Raw genomic sequence first — 26,013 nt, 5'->3', positions numbered from 1 at the left:
CCGGGCTCCTCCATCCATGGGATTTTCCAGGCAAGAGTACTGGAGTGGGTTGCCGTTGCCTTCTCCATTATTTTTCTCCTAGTGGTTTCCATATTATAGACATCTAACATACTGTGTTTGTATTTTTATGTTAATTTGCCACTTTTTAATTTGAGAAAAATACAGGTCCAGTCAGTTGAACTTGTCAAACACAGGAGTAATCTTAAGTCATTATTTTTGTAATACAAATTAATAATGTCATCAACAATTTTCATTTGCTTAGAAGTTATCTCCTTCATATATGCAAGGTACCTTAAAATATTTAAACTCAAATGTTTTTAACCAAAGTATTACTTCTAACATATATATTCTAACTTGACTACAATATATTATTATAGAAAGATTATGATTTAACATTTTCATGCTTGCAGCTTTAACTCTAGTAAATTTCCCATGAAAGGAGAATAATGTTACAACTTAGACAAATATTTTCTTTTCAATTCAAGAATATTATTACACTAAACATTGACCTGGGCATTCAAGTGTAATTTCACACTGGATACTCCTTTCAGATCAACCTGTTTAAATAAATTTTAGGTTGCTCTAGTCAATTTGACAATGTCTTCATTTACTTAGATCTCTCTAAAGATTCATCTGAAACAAACAGTAAAGTTTATTACTTTAATAACTTAAATAAAAGCACTATTTTCATGAGCTTCCCAAGTGAAAAGCTTGTAAGTAAAAGTGAATAAAAAAATGAATCAATCTTACCTCATCTGAGAGATTGTCAACTCTATACAAACTGGGATGAGTTGTGAGCATAAGGTAAACCAAGGGCTGATTTTTCACTTGACACATAGCAAAAATGCGTTCATCTAGACGTGCATTTGTCCCAGTCTGAAATGATTTCTATAACAAAAAAATATACCCATCAGAAAAAAGGTATTTAACAAATACATATAAAATTTTGCAAATATCAGCTGTTAAAAGAACATCTTCAAACAGAATTAACAAATTTACTGTTACTTGTTCTTACAAAAATATATTTAATCAGTCACACACATCTACTAAATTGTGGCTATATCCTCACCTAATGACATATTAATTATCTGACCATGGCAAAATCATTCAATCTATCTGGCGTCTGCTTCCTAATCAATGAAATAGATCTAAACATTCAATCTATCATAAAGCAATAGTAATATAAAAATCTAAACAACAGGACAAAAAGGATAAAGTTACATTGCAGATGCCAAAAAAAAAAGGCATATGAAGTATGAAGAACTAAAGATCAGCTTTCTGTAAAAGCTGAGTGATGATGATTGGTGGTTAACTATCCTCATCTCTCCCACAGCTAGAGAAATTAAATAATGTATAATAACAAAGCTCACAAATCAACCAAGAAAATTAGTAATTTGAAGACAGCTACTTAGTAGAATAGAGTTAACAAGTAATTGTAAGTTTCAACTGGAATATTAGTTCCATGAACACTAAATCAGAGATAAGGTTTGGGGCATTTCTATTGATGGAAAGGAGTAGAAAGAGGCAGAGAGATAACAGCAATGAAACTTTGCCTTAAAACAAATGCACTGACTATAAATAAGGAAGATTAGAAAACGCTGTTAAAGAAAGAATACTATAGGAAATGAAAGATGTTCCATTTATTCATTCAAAAAACTACTTACTGAGTGCCTATGGGCTTCCCTTGTGGCTCAGCTGGTAAAGAATCTGCTTGCAACGCAGGAGACCTGGGCTCGATCCCTGGGTTGGGAAAATCCCCTGGAGAAGGGAAAGGCTACCCACTCCAGTATTCTGGCCTAGAGAATTCCATGGACTATGTAGTCCATGGGGTCGCAAAGAGTTGGACGCAACTAAGTGACTTTCACTTTCTTTGGTTCTATCTGTCCTGGGGTTCTACACTTACTATTCAGAAGCAGTAATTACCCTAAACTCTGTCATCTAATATTTCACACCAGAAAGCGTGCAAATTACTAATGTTTTATTCCTTATGCATGACATTAAAGGTCACCTATCGTCAGGCTAAAATAACAGGAAGTACACCATGTGCATGCCTCTTCTTCCAAGTTTTGTTTCTCCTCACATACATCCTCCAGATCCTTTAGGTAGTTAATTTTTTGTATTTTTTCCCAGAGTTTATAAATTGTTATCTATGAGAAAGAGGTTCACAGGACAAAAATTTTGGCTGTTGACGCTTTCACTGTGTTAGTTTCTGATTTTGATTCTTTTACCTGTTTAAGGAGAGCCAGCACAAACAGTGGGAAAAGCCGGAGAGAGAAAGGAACCATGAGTCCAGACTGCTGGTTACTTAGGGCTGAAGAACGATAAGCTGACAGGGAGTCTATGACGGCATTCACTAGGGCATCACGAGCATCACTCAGACTGGCCGTCACAGACCTGTCAACAGCTAACAGAAGTTGAAGTAGGGACAAAAGAGAAAAAAAGATAGGAGTTTAGTTACCCCACTGTTAAGGATAGAAAAGCCTTTTTTTTTAATTATACAAACGTTCTCTCAAGTTATTACATACACAAGGAACTAAACACAGCAGTTAAAAGCGCATAATTTGGAGAATCAAACAAACCTACGTTGAAAAATTGTTTTGCTATTTCCTAGCAGTATGAAAATCTGGCAAGTAATTTAACCTTTATGAGCCACAGTATCCTTATCTGTAAAATGTATATATTGGAAATACAAATGGAAAATTCTATTTTGCCAAATCTAAGATGCTATTAATTGTAACCTATCATTTTATGTATCACTGAGAAAGAAAAAGACTGCAATTAAACACACATGCTTTTTTTTTGTAGCACATTCTTTCTTAATAGAGAAATTTTACATTTACTGAAAGAACTAGTTATTTAGATGATCTTCATCATCTGTTATGCCACTCTATTTTAAGCTTTTCTATATACCCCCCAATTTTTTCCAATACCAAAAACACTGTAGTTCCTTTGAACACTTCTCAAACTGTAACTAAATTCTATTCATGTGGTATCAAAAATACACTCAATGAAGTGACATTATTAACTGCTATGACCAAATTTATATATAAGCAAAAAAGAATGAAGACTACTATTACCTTAACTAAAGGATTTTGACAAAATGTGAGGGGTAAAAAGTACATATTGGGATCAACCAAATTTAGTAACAGAACTAATACTTGCTGTGAAGATTTTTTAAAATTCACAAATACTGCCTGACATATAGTTGCTGTTGTTAATAAAGATATAATAATTGTACTGTTACAAAAATGTACTAGTTCAACAAAATATAAAGGCAATGGACTCTCAAATTTCTTAGGTTGCAATTTTTAAATTTTATCACATGAGACTAAACTGAAGTTAATTATTTACCATGTTACATTAAAGAATATTTTTTTCCCAATAGGAAATTCAAGAAAATAGGTAATTATTCCTATTACAGGCATTTGAGTTTGAAGCAAATTGATGATTGAATTTGAAGCAAATGGACTCACTGGCAGTCATCCCTGAAGAAAGGGAGCAAGAATCAAGATGACATTAAGCTCCATGTTTTTGAAAAACGGATCCAAAAAGAAAACAAAAAAAAATTCAAGAAGGCAACTCTGACACGGAAGACATTAAGTAAAACATGGTATTTAAGTCCACAGCAGGTAGACTGTGACGCAGAATATAGTTTGCATGTACGTGTCTGTATGTGTGTGCATGCGCTCAGTTGCTCAAAAAACAGTTTTGTGGTAGCCTAAGGCCAGTGAGGGAAGAAGAAGAGAGTAAGCACTAACCGTTAATTAACGGGCAAGAGGTTCATCCAGGGGTGATTGAAATGTTCTAAAACTAGACTCAGGTGAGGGCCATACAAATCTGTATACATACTCATAGATGTATATATGGAGTCATATACTCAAATGGGTTAAGTGATAATTATATCACTTATATCTCAACAAACTGAAACTAATTTCAATAAAGCTGTACAATTTGAAAAAGAAAAAAAGATCAGGTTATCTGCTGCTGCTGCTAAGTCGCCTCAGTCGTGTCCGACTCTGTGCGACCCCAGAGACGGCAGCCCACCAGGCTCCCCCGTCCCTGGGATTCTCCAGGCAAGAATACTGGAGTGGGTTGCCATTTCCTTCTCCAGTGCATGAAAGTGAAAAGTAAAAGTGTAGTTGCTCAGTCATGTCCGACTCTTAGCAATCCCAGGGACTGCAGCCCAGCAGGCTCCTCTGTCCATGGGATTTCCCAGGAAAGAGCACTGGAGTGGCAGCAGACCCATTTATTCAAATAGTTACTTGGCAGGCATACACTGAATCTAAAACACTGAAATTCTAAAGCTAATTATTTAAAGGAAGATACAAGTATATAGATTTTTCAAATGCTACTACTTGTAATATGTTTACAATAGGTAATAATTCTTACCCATATTGGCCAATAACCCTGAAATTGCTTGAACATCGGCTCCAAGAAAAACTTCATTTAAAGTTGAAACTACCGGCAAACACAAAGTATGAACACGAATTCTTCTTTCGCCTTTGGAGAAAACATACAAATATTAGTGAGGGACAACAATATTAAAAAAAAAGTTTGTATTAAAGTTACTCAAAAAATCACTTCAATTTGGAACCAAACAGGATTATGTATAGTAAGTAGGAATAGTAACAAACTCTGAAGTGTTATTTTTTTACTACAAAATTTTTTTCAAAGTACCACTGAAAAGACAACAGAGATCATATCCAAATGATGATAAGATGCTAGCTTCTTAAAGATTTCTTTTCTGAATTTTTTGATTAGTTTATCCTTTTTTGTAAAAGCAATTTTGGTAAAATATATATGATGTAAGAAAACACTACTCCAGGATATGTTCTACAGTCTGTTTTGATATTCAAACTCCAGAGAAATTTTATAGTGTTCTTTTTAATCACAGGAAAAAAATTAAAAGAAATCTGCTAAAGATACTCAGCTTGTCAAATTAAAAATAAAGTTTTCATTAAAAAAAAATTCAACAGTCAGAATACTTCCTCTTTGCTAATTACCCACCCAACAAAAATCAGTAAATACAAGAAACAAAAGTGAAAACCATCTGAGAACCATAAAATATCAAATATCAAGTCAGTCTCTTAAAAATTTTTAACGAGTAAGATCTTGAACACCAAAGAACAACAAGCAAAAAACTGGAATGGATACCCACACTACAACCTGTAGGGACACATGAAGACTAACAAACCCTTACCTAGCAGGAGCTTATATAAATTATTTTTAAAGAGAAGTAATATCTATGTAAAAGGGTGACATTATTTACTGCTTCTATTCTAGATAAAAACATTGGTAACTAAAAGAAATAAGATACAATGTTTAGCCTATCATTGACAACAACTATTATATACTTAGATACAGATAAACTCACAAAATAAGAGGCTGATATTAAAAGGGCATTGAATGTGACTACAAATTGGTAAAATATTTCTGAAAAGAAACATGGCAGTATCAATATTTTTCTAAACATCTCTATATTTCTATTTTCAATTCAACAAATCCATCTTAGGGAAGTTTTTAGATGACAAAGATTTGTGGACATGGATGGAAATTATAATCACATTTTATTTAGGTTATTCCTAGAAAACATTAGGAATAACCTAAACTAATAACTGGTCCCATCACTTGATGGCAAATAGATGGGGAAGCAGTGGAAACAGTGTCAGACTTTTTTTGGCCTCCAAGATCACTGCAGATGGTGATTGTAGCCATGAAATTAGAAGACGCTTACTCCTTGGAAGAAAAGTTATGACCAACCTAAATAGCATATTCAAAAGCAGAGACATTACTTTGCCGACTAAGGTCCATCTAGTCAAGGCTATGGTTTTTCCTGTGGTCATATATGGATGTGAGAGTTGGACTGTGAAGAAGGCTGAGCGCCGAAGAATTGATGCTTTTGAACCGTGGTGTTGGAGAAAACTCCTGACAGTCCCTTGGACTGCAAGGAGATCCAACCAGTCCATTCTAAAGGAGATCAGCCCTGGGTGTTCTTTGGAAGGAATGATGCTAAAGCTGAAACTCCAGTACTTTGGCCACCTCAGGCGAAGAGTTGACTCGTTGGAAAAGACTCTGATGCTGGGAGGGATTGGGGGCAGGAGGAGAAGGGGACGACAGAGGATGAGATGGCTGGATGGCATCACTGACTCGATGGATGTGAGTTTGTGTGAACTCTGGGAGTTGGTGATGGACAGGGAGGCCTGGCGTGCTGCGATTCATGGGGTCGCAAAGAGTCGGACACGACTGAGTGACTGAACTGAAGTATAAAAAAAGATATCCAACATTATTTATTACAAAAACATGAAATAAGACTAAAAGTGATACATTATACTTTATTAAAAGGGCATAACAAGCAAAAATACCTCAAACCAAAAATAATAAGCAAAAACTAAACAGATAACAGTAAATGCTGGTGAGAATGCAGAGCAGCTGGAACTCTCATACACTGTGAGCACAAAATGGTACAGCTGCTTAGGAAACAGTTTGGCAAGTTCTTAAGAAGTTAGACATAAGCTCACCATACAACCCAGACACCCATCAAAAACACTGAGAAGTATTTACCCAAGTGAAATTATAATTTATGCTCATACAAAAATCTGTACACAAATGTTTATAAGGGCTATATTTGAAATTGCCACAAACTGGAAACAACTCAAATGTACCTAAACTAGAAAATAAATAAATAACCTGGGTAAAATGGAATACTATTTAGGAATAAAAAGAAACAAACTACTAGTAGATGAAACAACTTGGATGAATTTTAAATCCATTGTTTTAAGTGAAAGAGCCAGATATAAAAGGTTTACCTAATGTATGATTCTATTCATAAAACATTTTTGCAAAGGCAAAAGTATAGGGTCAGAAAACAGATAACACTTGCTAAGATCTGGGGATGGGAGACAGCTGACTATAAAAACACAAGGATATGTTGGGGGTAATGGAACAGATTGTGATACTTAAATAGTCAAAACTTGTGGAATTGTAACTTCCCTGGTGGCTCAGATGGTAACGAATATAGCTGGAATAGAAAGAGACACATGTACCCCAATGTTCATCACAGCACTGTTTATAATAGCCAGGACATGGAAACAACCTAGATGTCCATCAGCAGATGAATGGATAAGAAAACTGTGGTACATATACACAATGGAGTATTACTCAGCCATTAAAAAGAATACATTTGAATCAGTTCTAATGAGATGGATGAAACTGGAGCCGATTATAAAGAGTGAAGTAAGCCAGAAAGAAAAACACCAATACAGTATACTAACACATATATATGGAATTTAGAAAGATGGTAATGATGACCCTGTATGTGAGACAGCAAAAGAGACACAGATGTGTAGAGCAGACTTTTGGACTCTGAGGGAGAGGGAGAGGGTGGGATGATTTGGGAGAATGGCATTGAAACATGTATACTATCATGTAAGAAACAAATCGCCAGTCTATGTTTGATGCAGGATACAGGATGCTTGGGGCTGGTGCACGGAGAGATGGTATGGGGTGGGAGGTGGGAGGGGAGTTCATGTTTGGGAATTCATGTATACCTGTGGTGGATTCATGTCAATGTATGGCAAAACCAACACAGTATTGTAAAGTAAAATAAAGTAAAAAAAAAAAAAAAAGTAACATAAAAAAAAAAAAGAATATAGCTGGAATGGAGGACAAAGTGTACAACTTGCTCAGTTGTGTCCGACTCTTTGCAAACCCATGGACTGTAGCCCACCAGGCTCCTCTGTCCATGGAATTCACCAGGCAAGAATACTGGAGTGGGTTGCCATGCCCTTTTTAAGGGGATCCTCTGGACCCAGGGATCGAACCCAGGTCTCTCATGTTGCGGGCAGATTCTCTACCGTTTGAACTACCCAGTAAGCAGGATTTATCCGCTGGGTGGGCAAGATCCCCTGGAGAAGGGAATGGTAACCCACTCCAGTATTCTTGCCTGGAGAATCCCACGGACAGACGACTCTGACAGGCTATAGCCTAATGGGTCACAAAGTGAGCGTATCTCTTTCTATGCGTGTAATAGCTGTCATTGCCAATATGATAGGCTTAAACATCTTATTTGTTAGTTATCAATGTTTTTATATAGAATAGAAGCACTAAATAATGTTACCCTTTTAGACAGGTATTCAGTTCAGTTCAGTTGGTCACTCATGTCCAACTCTTTGGGACTCCATGGACCGCAGCACACCAGGCCTCCCTGTCCATCAACAACTCCTGGAGTTTACCCAAACTCATGCCCATTGAGCAGGTGATGCCATCCAACCATTTCATCCTCGGTTGTCCCCGTTTCCTCCTGCCCCGAATCCCTCCCAGCATCAGGGTCTTTTCTAATGAGTCAGCTCTTTGCATCAGGTGGCCAAAGTATTGGAGCTTCAGCTTCAACATCAGTCCTTCCAATGAACACCCAGGACTGATTTTCTTTAAGATGGACTGATTGGATCTACTTGCAGTCCAAGGGACTCGCAAGAGTCTTCTCCAACACCTCAATTCAAAAGCATCAACTCTTCAGCACTCAGCTTTCTTTATAGTCCAACTCCCACATTCATACATGACTACTAGAAAAACTGTAGCCCTGACTAGACGGACCTTTGTTGGCAAAGTAATGTCTCTGCTTTTTAATATGCTGTGTAGGTTGGCCATAACTTTCCTTCCAAGGAGTAAGTGTTTTTAATTTCATGGCTGCAATCATCATCTGCAGTGATTCTGGAGCCCAGAAAAATAAAGTTGGCCACTGTTTCCCCGTCTATTTGCCATGAAGTGATGAGACCAGATGCCATGATCTTAGTTTTCTGAATGTTGAGCTTTAAGCCAAGTTTATCACTCCTCTTTCACTTTCATCAAGAGGCTTTTTAGTTCTTCTTCACTTTCTGTCATAAGGGTGGTATCATCTGCATATCTCAGGTTACTGGTATTTCTCCTGGCAATCCTGATTCTAGCTTGTGCTTCATCCAGCCCAGCGTTTCTCATGATGTACTCTGCATATAAGTTAAATAAGCAGGGTGACAATATACAGCCTTGACGTACTCCTTTACCTATTTGGAACCAGTCTGTTGTTCCATGTCCAGTTCTAACTGTTGCTTCCTGACCTGCATATAGGTTTCTCAAGAGGCAGGTCAGGTGGTCTGGTATTCCCATCTCTTTCAGAATTTTCCACAGTTTATTATGATCCACACAGTCAAAGGCTTTGGCATAGTCAATAAAGCAGAAATAGATGGTCTTTTGGAACGCTCTTGCTTTTTTGATGATCCAGCAGATGTTGGCAATTTGATCTCTGGTTCCTCTGCCTTTTCTAAAATCAGTTTGAACATCAGGAAGTTCACAGTTCACATACTGTGGAAGCCTGGCTTGGAGAATTTTGAGCATTACTTTACTAGCATGTGAGATGAGCGCAATTGTGCAGTAATTTGAGCATTCTTTGGCATTGCCTTTCTTTGGGATTGTAATGAAAACTGACCTTTTCCAGTCCTGTGGCCACTGCTGAGTTTTCCAAATTTGCTGGCATACTGAGTGCACTTTCACAGCATCATCTTTCAAGATTTGAAATTGTTCAACTGGAATTCCATCACCTTCACTAGCTTCGTTCATAGTGCTGCTTCCTAAGGCCCACTTGACTTCACATTCCAGGATGTCTGGCTCTAGGTGAGTGATCACACCATTGTGAGTATCTGGGTCGTGAAGATCTTTTTGGTACAGTTCTTCTGTGTATTCTTGCCACTTCTTCTTAATATCTTCTGCTTCTGTTAGGTCCATAACTTTCTGTCCTTTATCGAGCCCATCTTTGCATGAAATGTTCCCTTGGTATTTCTAATTTTCTTAAAGAGATCTCTAGTCTTTCCCATTCTATTGTTTTCCTCTATTTCTTTGTATTGGTCACTGAAGAAGGCTTTCTTATCTCTCCTTGCTATTCTTTGGAACTCTGCACTCAGATGGGTGCATCTTTCCTTTTCTCCTTTGTTTTTCACTTCTCTTCTTTTCACAGCTATTTGTAAGGCCTCCTCAGACAGCCATTTCACTTTTGTGCATTTCTTTTTCTTGGGGATGGTCTTGATCCCTGTCTCCTGTACAGTGTCGCGATCTTCTGTCCATAGTTCATCAGGCACTCTATCTATCAGATCTAGTCCCTGAAATCTATTTCTCACTTCCATTGTATAATCATAAGGGATCTGATTTAGGTCATACATGAATGGTCTAACGGTTATCCCCATTTTCTTCAATTTAAGTCTGAATCTGGGAATAAGGAGTTCATGATCTGAGCCACAGTCAGCTCTTGGTCTTGTTTATGCTGACTGTATATCAAAAAGATAGGACACTGAAAGATGAACTCCCCAGGTCGGTAAGGTGCCCAATATGCTACTGAAGATCAGTGGAGAAGTAACTCCAGAAAGAATGAAGGGATGAAGCCAAAGCAAAAACAACACCTAGTTGTCGATGTGACTGCTGATAGAAGCAAGGTCCGATGCTGTAAAGAGCATTATTGCATAGGAACCTGGAATGTTAGGTCCATCAATCAGGCAAACTGGAAGTGCTCAAACAGGAGATGCAAAGAGTGAACGTTGATTCTAGGAATCAGTGAACTAAAATGGACTGGTTGGGTGAATTTAACTTAGATGACCATTATATCTACTACTGTGGGCAGGAATCCCTTAGAAGAAATGGAGTAGCCATCATAGTCAACGAAAGAGTTGGAAATGCAGTACTTGCATGCAATCTCAAAAACGAAAGAATGATCTCTGTTCGTTTCCAAGGCAAACCATTCAATATCACAGTAATTCAAGTCTATGCTCTGACCAGTAATGCTGAAGAAGTTGAAGTTGAATGGTTCTATGAAGAGCTACAAGACCTTCCAGAACTAACACCCAAAAAAGATGTCCTTTTCATTACAGGGGACTGGAATGCAAACGTAGGAAGTCAAGAAACACCTAGAGTAACAGGCAGATTTGGCCTTGGAGTACAGAATGAAGCAGGGCAAAGGCTAATAGAGTTTTGCCAAGAGAATACACTGGTCATAGTCAGGTATTACTTCTCTTTAAAAGTAATTTGTGGAACTATATATTAAAATGGTAGATTTTACCTAGTTCAATTATATATTAGGGGTTTTTGTTATATGTTAAGAAAAATCAATGAGAAAAAGGACCGGGAATTTTTTTGTCAAATAAAAAATAATATCTAGATTCAGAAATCTATCTATTTTACTTTTATGGTATGCAATATTATTATAATCATAGTACAAAAAGTGGACTTCTCTAATATTAATAGTTTTCATTAAAATATCTATTATATACTTTTTATAGATTTTGGCAGGGCTGTAAAAATCAGTAGACACAGCACAGTAACACTTTTCAAAACTTTTTTTAGGAGACAAAACAGAAATAAGGTGAGAGTTGTAAATCTTTAAAATAATAAAAATAAATTTAACCAGCCTTCACATCATCTTTTGGACAAAATATATTATAAATTAATTAGCACTAAACAAATTACACCCTTAAAAACTGTTTATCTTGCATTTGAACTCCTTCAAGACTTAACTCAAATGTCACCCTCTGTAAGACCTTTCCTGGAAACCCTATCTTAAAAGACCATCACCTCTCAGCACCTTTTAAACCCTTTACCAGCTTTCTGTTTCTCATTAACTAATGTCATTGTATAAGAAATTACTATTTTACTGATATATCCTTTTTATTGTTTGTCTCCCCTACTAGAATAAGGACTATGAGAAAAAGGGTTTTAACTAAGTTTGACTATTGTGTTGTCAAATTTCAGACACTAAGTAGACTCTTAATAAATATCTGTTAAATACAATGCTTGAAAAATTAAACACCAAATATCTTAGCTTTATCAAGAATAACAAAAAGCCTCTTAAGATTAAGAACACTTTTTTGGCTTAAAAGAAATGGTAATTTCTTCCAAAGAAGATGGATTTTATCACAAGCTATAGAGTACAGTGGCCAATTCAAAAATCTTACCTTTGCTCCATCATTGTGCTTATAATTAACAATACTGTATTTTAGACATAATTTTGTTAAGAGGATAGATCTCATGTTATGTGTTTTTGCCACAATAAAACAAACAGAAAAACTTACCTTTGCTGGATGTATACAAGAGTGCTGACTGAAAGGAAACCAACTGAGTGTCAGTAAGACTTTCTTCCACTGACATCTGTACTGCATAGCCAGCATCTGGGTTTACATTGGGCAAAGACAGCAAGTCTGTTGACCGAACAAAGAAGTTCCCATGGAAAGTATGAATGGAAAGACCTAGAAAAGAAAAAGATGTCAAAACAATTAAAGTTTAGATGTGATATTGTGGTTTATAAAAAAATAAATCCTCAATCTTCACCCATTTCAGGTACACAGCTCCTAAAACCTTTAGAATTCCCTAAGTGTTGAGGATTATAAATTTTTCTTTTACTATGGTAACTAGGGGACTTCTAGAAAGGAACCAGGTTACCTAATGATGGGGGCTGGCTACCAGAGGATTCAACCTTTTGATTATAGAGGATTAGAACTTTCAGTTTGACATTCCCCCTACCCCTACCCCACTCAGTACTTCCAGGGAGGAGAGAGGTGCTTGAGAGTGAATTAAGCAGTCTTGACTATGTAATGAAGCCCCATAAAACCCCAAAGGACAGGGTCCTTAAGAAAGCTTTGGGATTGTGAATGGAAATTTGGGAAGAATGAAGGTCTCAGAGAGAGGAAGCAAGCTCCAGAAACTCCAGGACCCCACACCCTTTTCCTTTCCTCATATCTTGCTCTATGCATCCTATCTCTATTTTTGTTGTTGAGCTATATCCTTTTAAAATAAACTGGTAATCTTTACTCAGCTATTAAAAAGAATGCATTTGAATCAGTTCTAATGAGGTGGATGAATCTAGAGCCTATTATACAAAGTGAAGTAAGTCAGAAAGAAAAATGCCAATACAGCATATTAATACATATATATGGAATTTAGAAAGATGGTAACGATGACCCTATTGCAAGACAGCAAAAGAGACACAGATGTAAAGAACAGTCTTTTGGACTCTGCGGGAGAAGGCAAGGGTGGGATGACTTGAGAGAATAGCACTGAAACATGTATATTACCATATGTGAAATAGATTGCCAGTCCACGTTTGATGCATGAGACAGGGTGCTCAGGGCTGGTGCACTGGGATGACCATGAGGGATGGGGTGGGGAAGGAGGTGGGAGGGGGCTTCAGGATGGGGAACACATGTACACCCATGGCTGATTCATGTCAATGTATGGCAAAAACCACTACAATATTATAAAATAATCAGCCTCCAATTAAAATAAATAAATGAATTTTTTTTAATTAAATAAAATAGACTGGTAATCTAGTAAGTACAATGTTTCTTCTGAGTTCTATAAGTCACTCTAGCCAATAATTTCAACCAAAGGAGGGATTTGCTGGAACCTCCAATCTATAGCGAGAAGCATAGGTAACAAACTGGACTCACAACTGGCTTCTGAAATGCGGTGGTGTGGTGTGTGGGGAGGCAATTTTGTGAGACTGAACCCTTAATCTGTGGAATCTGATGATATCTCTAGGTAAGCAATGTCAGAACTGAGTTAATTGCTTGGTAGTATGGGGAAAACCCACACACTGACACTGGAAACAATCATATTAAATAATACACAGTAGTTAGTAAGAATGAGGATGGGATAAAAGATAACTTCTTAAAGGAATTCAAATTTTCAAAATAACTTTTTTCAATAATAAGTTGACAATATCTTCCAAAATGCTAAATGGGTATTTACTTTAACCATAGTAATTCCATTACAAAGAATTTATTCTACAGATACAAACATTCAAGTTCCAAATTTATATATGCAAAAAAATTAAGCATTACTGTTTGTGTCATAACAAAAAGAAAAATCACAAAAATCTTTAATGCTAATCAATAGGAAAATAGTGATATTTACAACAGTTAGAACTGGACACGGAACAACAGACTGGTTCCAAATAGGATAAGTAGTATGTCAAGGCTATATATTGTCATCCTGCTTATTTAACTTATATGCAGAGTACATCATGAGAAACGCTGGGCTGGAAGAAGCACAAGCTGGAATCAAGATTGCCGGGAGAAATATCAATCACATCAGATATGCAGATGACACCACCCTTATGGCAGAAAGTGAAGAGGAACTAAAAAGCCACTTGGTGAAAGTGAAAGAGGAGAGTGAAAAAGTTGGCTTAAAGCTCAACATTCAGAAAACGAAGATCATGGCATCTGGTCCCATCACTTCATGGGAAATAGATGGGGAAACAGTGGAAACAGTGTCAGACTTTAGTTTTTTGGGCTCCAAAATCACTGAAGATGGTGATTGCAGCCATGAAATTAAAAACACTTACTCCTTGGAAGGAAAGTTATGGCCAACCTACACAGCATATTAAAAAGCAGAGACATTACTTTGTCAACAAAGGTCCATCTAGTCAGGGCTACGGTTTTTCTAGTAGTCATGTATGAATGTGGGAGTTGGACTGTGAAGAAAGCTGAGCGCCGAAGAATTGATGCTTTTGAACTGTGGTGTTGGAGAAGACTCGAGAGTCCCTTGGACTGCAAGGAGATCTAACCAGTCCATCCTAAAGGAGACCAGTCCTGGGTGTTCATTGGAAGGACTGATGCTCAGGCTGAAAACTCGAATACTTTGGCCACCTGATGCGAAGAGCTGACTCATTGGAAAAGACCCTGATGCTGGAAGGGATTGGGGGCAGGAGGAGAAGCGGACGACAGAGGATGAGAAGGCTGGATGGCATCATTGACTAAATGCACGTCAATCTGGGTGAATTCCAGGAGTTGGTGATGGACAGGGAAGCCTGGCGTGCTGCGATTCATGGGGTCGCAAAGAGTCGGACACGACTGAGCGACTGAACTGAACTGAAATACTCGTTAGAAGTTAAAATACATGAGATTTAAAAAAAAACATGATAGATCTACATAATTAATATTAATAGATCTTCAAGACTTGCTGAAAACCTGTACAATCTTATTTATGCTACTGCATTATACTATATATTTTCCATGAAGTGGTACATATGTACGTAAATGTATAGAAAAAGTAACACAGCAATGTGGTTATGATGATATAAGGCTGGAGAGAAAGTGAAATAACACACACACAGTTGATACAAAAGGACTAGCTTCATCAATAATGTTTTCATTTTTTATAATAATAGGTATATATTTTGCTTGTGAAGTAAAAACCAACTTTGCAACAGTAATTAAGAAAAAAGGAAGGATGTAGATCTGTATATATAAAAACAGAAAGCATGTACAAAAAAAGAAGCCACATGTGACCCTCACTGCTTTTACTTAAAGGTGAAAATTTATACCCAGGTTTATATATGCATGGGAAAACTTCTCAAGAGCATATGAGAAACTCTAAGGCAGACTATACTGGCTTAATTTCTCATTTTACATCTTTTTGTAGTGTACCTTTTTTTGGTAGCTTTACCAAGAGCATTTTATTTCATATGAAATGAAATTTATCATTAAAAAAAGAGAAATTTAAGCAAATTAACCACAAAGATACAATAAATTAAGCACTATAGAAAGAAGGCATAGGTTGGTTTGTATGCCCAAGCTTTTTATGCAAAGTTAGGTACATATACAACAGCTTCTGTCCTGACAAGCAGAAAAAGTCATAAAAGCACTTCTGGCATGTACATTTCCCTTAATTTAGAGCCAGTATCTGCAGAAATAATCATGTCTGAGGTCCTTCAATCTTGGATAGGATACAAGTAGGCCCTTTAAAACATAAATGCTAAAAAACTGTTAGAATTAAGAAGCAAGTTCAACAAGAGTGCTGGACATAAGATCAATATGCAAAGGATTAATTATCCTTATAGGAGAAAAAATTTTTTTTAATAATTCTATTTGAAATATAACAGAAAAAATATTTAGGAATAAATCTGACAAAAGAAACAAAACCTATATTCTAAAAACTACAACATATTGTTGAAAAAATTAAAGAAGAGACATACCATGTTTTTGGATGGGAAGACTTATTGTTAAGATGTCAATATTCCCTCCAATTTCAGTTCAATCGCTCAGTCGTGTCTGACTCTTTGAGACCCCACGAACCGCAACATGTCAGGCCTCCCTGTCCATTACCAACTCCCAGAGTTCACCCAAACCCATGTCCAATGAGTCGGTGATGCCATCCAACCATCTCATCCTCTGTTGTCCCCTTCTCCTCCTGCCCTCAATCTTTCCCAGCATCAGAGTCTTCCAATGAGTCAGCTCTTCACATCAGGTGGCCAAAGTACTGGAGTTTCAGCTTCAACATCATTCCTTCCAATAATCACCCAGGACTGATTTCCTTTAGGATGGACTGGTTTGATCTCCTTGCAGTCCAGGGGACTCGCAAGAGTCTTCTCCAACACCACAGTTCAAAAGCATCATTTCTTTGGCGCTCAGCTTTCTTCATAGTCCAATTCTCACATCCATCCATGACTACTGGAAAAATCATAGCCCTGACTAGATGGACCTTTGTTGACAAAGTAATGTCTCTGCTTTTTAATATGCTGTCTAGGTTGGTCATAACTTTCCTTCCAAGGAGTAAGCATCTTTTAAGTTCATGGCTACAATCACCATCTCCAGTGATTCTGGAGCCCCCAAAAATAAATAAGCCACTGTTTCCACTATTTCCCCATCTATTTGCCATGAAGTGATGGGACCAGATGCCATGATCTTAGTTTTCTGAATGTTGAGCTTTAAGCCAATTTTTTCCCTCTTCTCTTTCACTTTCTTCGAGAGGCTCTTTAGTTCTTCTTCCCTCCAATTTATCTACCTATTAAATGAAAGCTCTATCAAATGCCAGCTGGCTTCTTTGCAGAAACTGAGAAGATGAAACTAAGAATCATATAAAAATGTAAGGAACCTAGAATATCACAATAATTCTGGTAAAGAAGCAAAATGTGAGAGGATTCATACTTCCTAATTTCAAACTTACTACGAAGTCACAATAGTCAAGAAAGTTTGGTACTGGCATAAGACAGACATATAGATTAAAAGAATAAAATTCAGAATCCAGAAATAAACCCTCACATTTATGATCAACTAATTTTCAACAAAGGGACACAGACGACAAGACAATTCAATAGGGAGAGAACGGTATTTTTTAATAAATGGTGCTGGGACAACTATATCTACATGCAAAAGTATGAAGTCAAACACCTACCTCATCAAAAACAAAAATTAACTAAAAATAAATCAAAGACTTAAATATAAGAATTATAACTATAAAAATCTTCGAAGACAACATATGTATAAATGTTCATGACTCTAAGTCAGTGGTTTACTGTTATGATGTGAAAGTGAAAGCCTCTCAGTCATGACTGACTCTTTGTGACCCCACTGACTATAGTCCATGGAATTCTCCAGGCCAGATACTGGAGTGGGAAGCCATTCCCTTCTCCAGGGGATCTTCCCAACCCAGGCATCGAACCCAATCTCCCGATTGCAGATGGATTCTCTATCAGCTGAGCCACCAGGGAAGGCCAAGAATATTGGAGTAAGGGTAGCCTATCCCTTCTCCAACAGATCTTCCCAGCCTAGGAATCGAACCAGGGTCTCCTGCATGGTAAGTGGATTCTTTACCAACTGAGCTACCTATGATACCAAAAGTACAAATGGAAAATGAAAAAAGATGATCAATGGGACATCACCAAAATTAAAAATAATTGTGCCTCAAAGGGTACCATTAAGAAAATGAAAGAAGATGGACTTCCCTGGTAGTCCCGTGATTACCAATCCACTTGCAAATGCAGGGGATACCAGCTCAACTCCTGGGCTGGGAAGACCCCACACGCCATGGAGCAGCTACGCCCGTGAGCCCTAACTACTGAGCCCGCATTTAGAACGTGCAAGCCGCAACTACTGCAGCCCGGGGCACCTAGAGCCTATGCTCTGCAGCCCGGGGCACCTAGAGCCTATGCTCTGCAGCAAGAGAAGCCACCACAATGAGCAGCCTGTGCACTGCAGCAAGGAGTGACCCCTGCTTGCCACAAGCAGAGAAAGCCCACGTGCAGCAAGAAAGACCCAGAACAGCCAGAAATAGAGACAATTCAAAGCAAAGCTCCATTTATGCCTTCGTAAATGTTTAAAAAAAGTGCCCCCACCTTTGGTACACCGAATCCTCATGACTGCCTCAAAGCCAATCTTCCGAGTGAGGTATCTCTGTAGTTCCTTCTGCAATTTCTGTACTTGGACTGGGTTGTGTTGATGGTGGTAAGAGGGATAATAATAGACACTACCTGCTGAATACCGAGAAATACAACCTGAAAGAGAACACATAATCCTTTTAAATTCTACCATTACCTACTACTACTAACACAAAGTAACTACAAGCACTCGAACTGACCTTTCTTTACCTTCCAAGACATTGTCAAAAAAGAATTCGTTCCTTTAAATAGTAATATAGACATTTCCCTATTATAAATGTTCAGAGAAGAAGACTACCAGGTTAATTATAAACTAAACTGACTTCCCAAGGGGATAAGAATTCCTTCACTTTGTCATCTATATCATCATAAAAATTCCATTTTGACTTTCACCTGGAAAAAAAATCACAAGGAAGAACTTACCCAGAGAAGCCAAATCAGAATACTGTCCACTGAGAAGGAATAAGTCCACAGCCACCTGCTGACCAGAACAGTCCAAGGCTAATTTCTTATAGAAGTCAGTTGATGGTGTCAAGTGAATTTCCTATTAATAATTACAAAGAGAAAACATTTCAAATCATTAAATTGTCATAAAATTTATATATCGTTTCATACATGCCACTGAAGTGACACCAGAGATGGAGGTTCAACCCCTGCATCAGGAAGAGCCCCTGGAGGAAGAAATGGCAACACACTCCATTACTCCCGCTGGGAAAATCCCATGGATAAAAGAGCCTGGCAGGGTACTGTCCATGGAGTTGCAAAGAGTTGGACATGACTGAGTGACTGAGCACACACACACACACCATATATACTGAGGGTTAACAATTATCTTTAAACATTCTATAAAATCCTTTCTGTTTTGTAATATTTTCTCTTTTTTTCAGTAAGAAACATGTTCTGCTTAAGAATTTTCTAGTTTGCTTTACTTTTAAAAAGGAGTATACCTATTATACTTATTTTGATACTCTTTTAAATGCTTAATGCTGGAACTTCTAAACAATTCATATGTAATACTTTTCATCTATCATAAGAGATAAGTACAATTGATACTTTCACTTTATAAATATAAGGAAACAGAGGGGCAAAGTAATTAAGTAACTATTCAAGCTTACACATTTAAAAAGCAATGAAACTTAGGCAGACTTATTCCAAAGCTGACACCTTTAATCATTACAGTATATGACCACATTCTCATCTTTTGAGAAATATGTATCTTAAAATTAGTTTATACACACAAGGTGCTCAAAAACAATTTAGGACAGTCAATTTAACAAACCATGACTAATTTTACTCATCACACAGGGTCTACCTTGTCCCTAGCAAGCATATTCTCTTAGTTTCCCTGACTTGCTCATCAAAGGCAGGTGCCATTGCTGTTGGTACTTAGTTGCTAAATCGTGTCCAGCTCTTTGTGACCCCATGGACCATAGCCCACCAGGCCCCTCTATCCACAGGACTTCCCAGACAAGAATACTGTAGTGGGCTGCCACTCCTTCTCTAGGGGACCTCCCTGACCCACAATGAATCCACATCTCCTGCACTGGCAGGCGGACTCTTTTACTGCTGAGCCACCTGGGAAGCTACACACAAATTTGCTAGCAGTCTGCTAAAGATCTAACGTAAGGTAAGAGTGAATCAGATAGAAAATAATGAAAGAGAAACGACTACATAAAACAGAAATGATTATTCATTTCCTTATATTCCCTGTTCTTCATAACTGAAAAATAAACTTAAAATAATCTCTATAGTCGAAGGGACAAAACACCAGCATAAATCTTATCATACACTTGATGACTTTCTAACCTTAGCAGATGACCTTTGGTTGGGTTCCTCTCGAGGTTTCAGGGCTCCCACCCCAAGAGTTGGGAGTTGTGTTTGAAAAACAGACATTCGACCACCAGTTGGGGACATCAACTTAAAGGCAGCCTGAAGAGCTGGACCCAAGGCACTCTGAGTCTCCAAGGTCTTGGTGAACATTTGCGGCAAAGTTTTCAGTAAATCTTGGACGAGCTTGTAAAATAAAGCAAGAAAACTCCAGAGTGTTACAATAAAAAAAATTTTTTTCCACAATAAGTCAGTAAGTGATACAATAGACAGGACACTGAGTCATGATGATGGTCAGAGAATCTACAGACGGTACAGTAAACAATGAAGTTGGTCAAATGACAAGAAAGCCATTTTAAGTCAACATTGTAAATCGGCAAGCAAGACAAATCAAAATTGGGGCCTTACAGTTCTTGCACATGCAGTAGTCCAGCAAGACTATAAGTCCAAAATATATCCAAAAGAACCATCACAGTTTAAAGATTTGACATATTTAAATGCCATGAAATATGGCCTTCGCAATCACCTCTATACACTTTATTCTTTTCGGTTCCAAAGTGTATTTAACTCTTCCCTATTGCAAAATCTAAGATAGCCAGTAAATTTGCCAACTAATGATATTACTACAAAAGAAAAAGAAAACAAAAAAAACTGCCTCTTCAGGTTAGGTTGTACAAATAAAGAGAGTTAATGGGAAAAATACTTTGCACTATGGCAAAGTCACCATTGCCAACAGCTGAGACCATAGACTTGCTAGTTAAAAAGTTACCCCTATGGCATATATGCATGTACAGGGTAGACAACATCCCCCCTTCAGACACATTCTGTTCACCTCTCACTGTATTATGTCATGGCAATTTCCAGGCAGGTAATAAGAGTTTCTTCTGAACTGACCTCAATGACACTCTGTGAATCAGAAAAGCAAAGGGCACTGAAAGCAGCCTAAAGTGCTTCTACGTACTGACCAGAAGCTTATCTCAGCAACCCTCCCAATTTCCCAAATGGCTGGCAAGGCAGGTTTCCTGCATCTTATCCTCCTTAATGGAACAGACTTATCTTCTACCCTATCACAAACTGATATAGTAAACTTAAAAGCAATCAGTTCAAGGGCAAACTCAAAAGCTCTTCATCTGATGAATTTTAACTAATTGCAAATATAAAATGCTACACATCCTAGAAATGTCACAGAAAGAAGCAAAATTCTACATAAAGTTCATTTAAAAAATACATTCCTTCAACATTTCAATTAAACGTGTCAGATAGGAAAGTGTCCCTTACCTCTTTACTTTCATTTAAATTTACTAATAAGTTCTCCGGCATAGGTATAAAAACATCTGAAAAAATAAATAAATATTTCTTTTAAACAAAACATCTATCACAGATGTTCTAAATATATAACACTGATATAATTAACCACCCCCACACTTAGAGAAAAGCCATATTCTCTACTTTCACAGCAATGTCTACCTATGTTCAAAAAGTTACCACAAGTGCTCTGTAAGGTTTGTACAAGTACTTTGCTTCTTCGATTAAGACAATTTAGAATCCTGCCTTAGAATTCCTGCTTAGCCCCAAAAGCAGTCAAAGAACACTCTTGGCATTAAAAAAAAAACTTTATTAAGAAGACACACAAAAATTCTGTCTTGAAATAGAAGTAATACAGCCCACTAACAACTCTGTCATTCATAAAGTGGATACTTTCTCACAAAGAAGACTACTATCCTACTCAGGGCTATAAAATCAAGTAAATTGCAAGGTATGCTAAACGGCCACATCAGAGGAGTTTTCCAACATTCTAATTTATTCTTGCTTATGTATTAAATACCCTTTTCTGAAAGGAAGCAAACTGGCAGGAAAATGTAGGTGGTGATGGAATATTTAGAGGGGGGGGTCTCAATTTTTACATTTTTGTACTGTTTTTCATTACAAAATTGCAAAAATAAGGCTCATCATAATTCTTATAATACCAACAGATAATTTGAAACATCAAATGTTTAACTATCATATAAAAAAATCTATTTTTTTCTTTAAAATTAAGATTTTAATAAAAGTTTTGAAATATAATTCACACACCATGAAATTTACTCATGCAGAAGATACACTTCAGTGATCTTTTTACTATATGCAGAGTTGTACAACTGTCACCACTATCTAATTCTAGATCCTTTTCATCATTGCAAAAGGGAACCCCACAGTGATTAACAGTCACTCCTCACTTCCCTACCAACTCCCCCAGCTCTAGGTAGCCTGTAGTCTTCTGGTCTCTAAACAGATCTATTCTGGACATTTTATAATAATGGAGTCACACTATGAGGTCCTTTGTGACTGGCTTCTTCCTCCTGGCCTAACATTTTCAAGGTTCACCCATGTTGTTTTTTACTGCGGAGTAACAACATTTCATTATATGGATATCCTACATTTTGTTTATGTTGGGTTGTTTCCACTTCTTGACTGAGTTGGTAAAAAACATTCATGTACACATTTCTGGGTAGACATGTTCTGTACTGTTTTATTTTTAATAATTCATATTAACAATTTTAAAAATTGAAATATCGTTGCTTTCCTATTAAGTAAAATTGCTGGGTTATATGGTTAACTCTATGTTTAACTTCTAGAGGAACTGACAGAATGTTTTCCCTAATGGCAGCACCATCTTCCATTCCTACTACTAGTGAATGAGGGGTCCAATTTCTCTAAAAACTTGCTACTGTCCTTTAAAAAATATTTCGCTATGTGACACCCAGCAAGGGATATTCATCAGCTCTTGTATAAAATTGAGAGGCTGAACCATATCAGTAAATTCACAACTTGGCCCATTATCAGAATCACCTGATATGTGATTTTATTTTATGCCAAATAAGTAGTTGGAGAAATATGAATAGATAAGGGAAAGGGGAAAGACTGACTTGGCTGCTCTGTTATGAGATCTGGAACAACCAGGACAGAAGAGGGGCTCTATTCATCTATTGCATTTTAAAGATGTACAGCCAATTCTCATAATTCATAGATTTTATAGTTGTGAACTCACCTATTTATTAATATTTGTAATCCCCAAACCAATACTCATGGAACTTAACCAGTTATTCAGACATGCTCAGAGTATCAGAAAATTCTGGTTTTGAGATTTTTTTTAACTGCTGTGATATGGCATTTCTTTGTGGTTTTCATTTGCATTTCCCTGGTAACTCATGATATGAGCATCTTTTCAAGGGCTTATCAGCCAACTGCATAGACAGAATGTTGAATATGGTGTACCACAAAGACAAGGCTATTCAAACCCTTTGCCCACTTTTTAATTAATTAGGTTGTCTTTTTTATTAAGTTGTAGAAGTTCCTTGCATGATCTAGATATATATTTTGATCAGATATATGAGTTGCAAATATTTTTTCTCATTCTGTGGGTGTCTTCACTTTTATGATGGTATCCTTTTGAAACACAAAAAGCTTTAGTTTTTAAAAACATTTTCATTTTTTATATTATTGAAGTATAGTGGATTTACAACGTTGTCTTAATTTCTGCTGTACAGCAAAGTGACTCAGTTATACAAATATATATTCTTTTCCATTATGGTTTGCCATAGAATATTAAATACAGTTCCTTGTGCTACACAGTAGGACCTTGTTGCTTACCCAAGGTTCTAATTTTTAAGAAGCCCAACTTACCTATTTTCTCTTTTGTTGTTTGTGCTTTTGGTGTTGTATCTAAGAAATCACTGCCTAATTCAAGGTCATAAAGACACCTCTATGTTTTTTTCTAAGTTTTATAGTTTCAGTCTCATATTCAGATTTATGATCCATTTGGAGTTAATTTTTAAACTGTGATAAATACATATAATATGCAAAATTTATCACCATAACCATATAAAAAATTTTGTCATTCTTTTTAAAATTTTCATTTATTTACTTAATTTTATTTTTTGGCTGCACAGGCATTCTCTGGTTGCCGTGAGTCAGGGTTACTCTCTAGTTGTGGTGCTCAGGCTTCTCATTGCAGAGACTTTTCCTGTTGTAGAGCACAAGCTCTAGGGCACTCGAGCTTTAGTAGCAATGGCTCATGGGCTCCAGAGCGTGGGCTCAGTAGTTGTGGCACATGGGCTTAGCTGCCCCACGGCAAGTTTTAACTTCCTGGATCAATGTCCCCTGCATTAGCAGATGGATTCTTAACAACCAGACAACCAGGAAAATCCTCATCTTAACCATTTTTAAGTGTACAAATTGTTTTCCATAGCACTGAACCATTTTATATTCCCACCAGCAATATACAACAGTTCCAAAATTTCCACATCGTTACCAGCCCTTGTTATTTTCCATTTTTAAAAATAACAGCTATTCCAATGGATGTTAAGTGGTATCTCGTTGCGATTTTGATTTGTATTTCTCTAATGACTAATGATGCTGAGCATTTTTTTGTATATTTATTGACCATTTGTACATCTTCTTTGGAGAACTGTCTACTCAAGTTCTTTGTCCATTTTTGAGTTGTGGTTTATTTATTGCTGAGTTGTATGTATGTTTGTTAGTCATTCAGTCTTGTCCAACTCTTTGTGACCCCATGGATTGTAGCCCACCAGGCTCCTCTGTCCATGGAATTCTCCAGGCAAGAATACTGGAGTGGGTTGTCATTCCCTTCTTTGGGGATCTTCCCAACCAAGGGACTGAACCCGGGTCTCCTGCACTGCAGGCAGATTCTTTACGGTCTGAGCCATTAGCAGCTCTTTTATTAATCCTTCATCTTATGTGTAATTTGCATATACATGTGTTTTCTCTGTACTTCTGTACTTCTTTTTACTGTCTTGATAGTTTTCTTTCATGTACAAAAGTTTTTAACAGTGATCAAGTCCAATTTATTTATTTTTTTCTTTTGTTGCCTCTGCTCTTAGTGTCATATCCAGGAAATCACTGCCAAACCTAATGTCATGAAGATTTTCCACTGTTTTCTTATAATTTCAGTTCTTAAGTTTAGGTCTTTGATCCACTGAGTTATTTTTTTTTTTAATATGGTTGAAGATAAGGGTCTAACTTCGTTCTTTTGCACACTCAGTTTTCTCTGAACCATTTATTAAAAATCCCCATTGAATGGTCTTGGTATCTTTAACAAAAATAATTACCATATATGTGAAGGCTTATTTCTGGGCTTCTATTCTGTTCCACTGGCCTATGTCTATCCTCAAATACTTCCTGAATGAGATTTAACATTAACTTGTTTTTGTTACCTTGTTCAGAATTCACTTTACCTCCATAATTCTGTTTCCTCTTCTATAAAGTAAGAACTTTGACTGAAAAACTCTCACAAGTCCAAAAATCTTGTCACTACATACTCAAAGTTTTCCTCAATATAGTAGAATCATACCAAGTGATCTGAATTGGCTGAACAATCATGAAACATTTCTAAAACTAAAATTTCCTCAGTTCATTAATTCAAGTATATAATATATACCTTCAATATCTGAAACTATTAGCATCTGAGGTTGAGAGAGACCTTCTTGAAGACTGTAGAAGTGGATTGTACTATCAAATGTTATGAAGCCAATTTTTGTCCTGGTGTTGCCAGGAAGCCTAAAAACAAATTCAGAAGAATATTTTATAAAGTTTTATATTATACCTAAAATATCTGCAAAGAGTTACGTACAAACATTTGCTTCTATCCTGTGAAAAACATCCCAACAAAAATGTTTTTCATCCATGCAGTGTTTAATCACCATGGAAATACATACTACTCCAAAGAAAACACTACACATAACCCAAATAACCAACAAAACCAAGCAGTAATATAGCAATCCAAAACTCATTATACCTATATAAAGCTATATTAATCACTTAAGGAAATGACATATCAAAAACAACAGAAAGTATACACGAAAGTCTGTAGATGATTTTAACTTATAAAAAGACTTCAAAAAATTACCACTTACCAACTCTAAAATGTAATTTACATACTGCATCTTTTTGTTTAATTGCTTAAATTTATTTTTATACTGCTTAATGCATTCATTTCAGAAGATCAGCAAAAAGACATT

The 26,013-nt window shown here is 36.8% G+C and overlaps 1 protein-coding gene across 1 annotated transcript in view; it reads right to left on the bottom strand.

Annotated features, from left to right (window-relative positions):
• The window catches only part of SEC24A (SEC24 homolog A, COPII coat complex component), a 69,612-nt gene that overhangs the window by 6,295 nt on the left and 37,304 nt on the right, over nt 1–26,013 (bottom strand). Inside the window, exons 11-19 of the mRNA XM_052642462.1 lie at nt 25,434–25,552; nt 21,275–21,330; nt 19,976–20,182; nt 18,593–18,713; nt 18,128–18,286; nt 12,087–12,260; nt 4,390–4,500; nt 2,229–2,404; nt 751–888 (exon numbers count right to left, since the gene is read on the bottom strand). Coding sequence (XP_052498422.1) covers nt 751–888; nt 2,229–2,404; nt 4,390–4,500; nt 12,087–12,260; nt 18,128–18,286; nt 18,593–18,713; nt 19,976–20,182; nt 21,275–21,330; nt 25,434–25,552 — 1,261 coding nt within the window. The remainder of the gene's footprint in view (nt 1–750; nt 889–2,228; nt 2,405–4,389; nt 4,501–12,086; nt 12,261–18,127; nt 18,287–18,592; nt 18,714–19,975; nt 20,183–21,274; nt 21,331–25,433; nt 25,553–26,013) is intronic.

The sequence above is a fragment of the Budorcas taxicolor genome, chromosome 7, assembly GCF_023091745.1.
Source record: "Budorcas taxicolor isolate Tak-1 chromosome 7, Takin1.1, whole genome shotgun sequence".
In the NCBI taxonomy this organism is placed as follows: Eukaryota; Metazoa; Chordata; class Mammalia; order Artiodactyla; family Bovidae; genus Budorcas; species Budorcas taxicolor.
The sequence above is the reverse complement of the archived record's forward strand: the minus strand, read 5'-3'. Positions and strand labels throughout refer to the sequence as shown.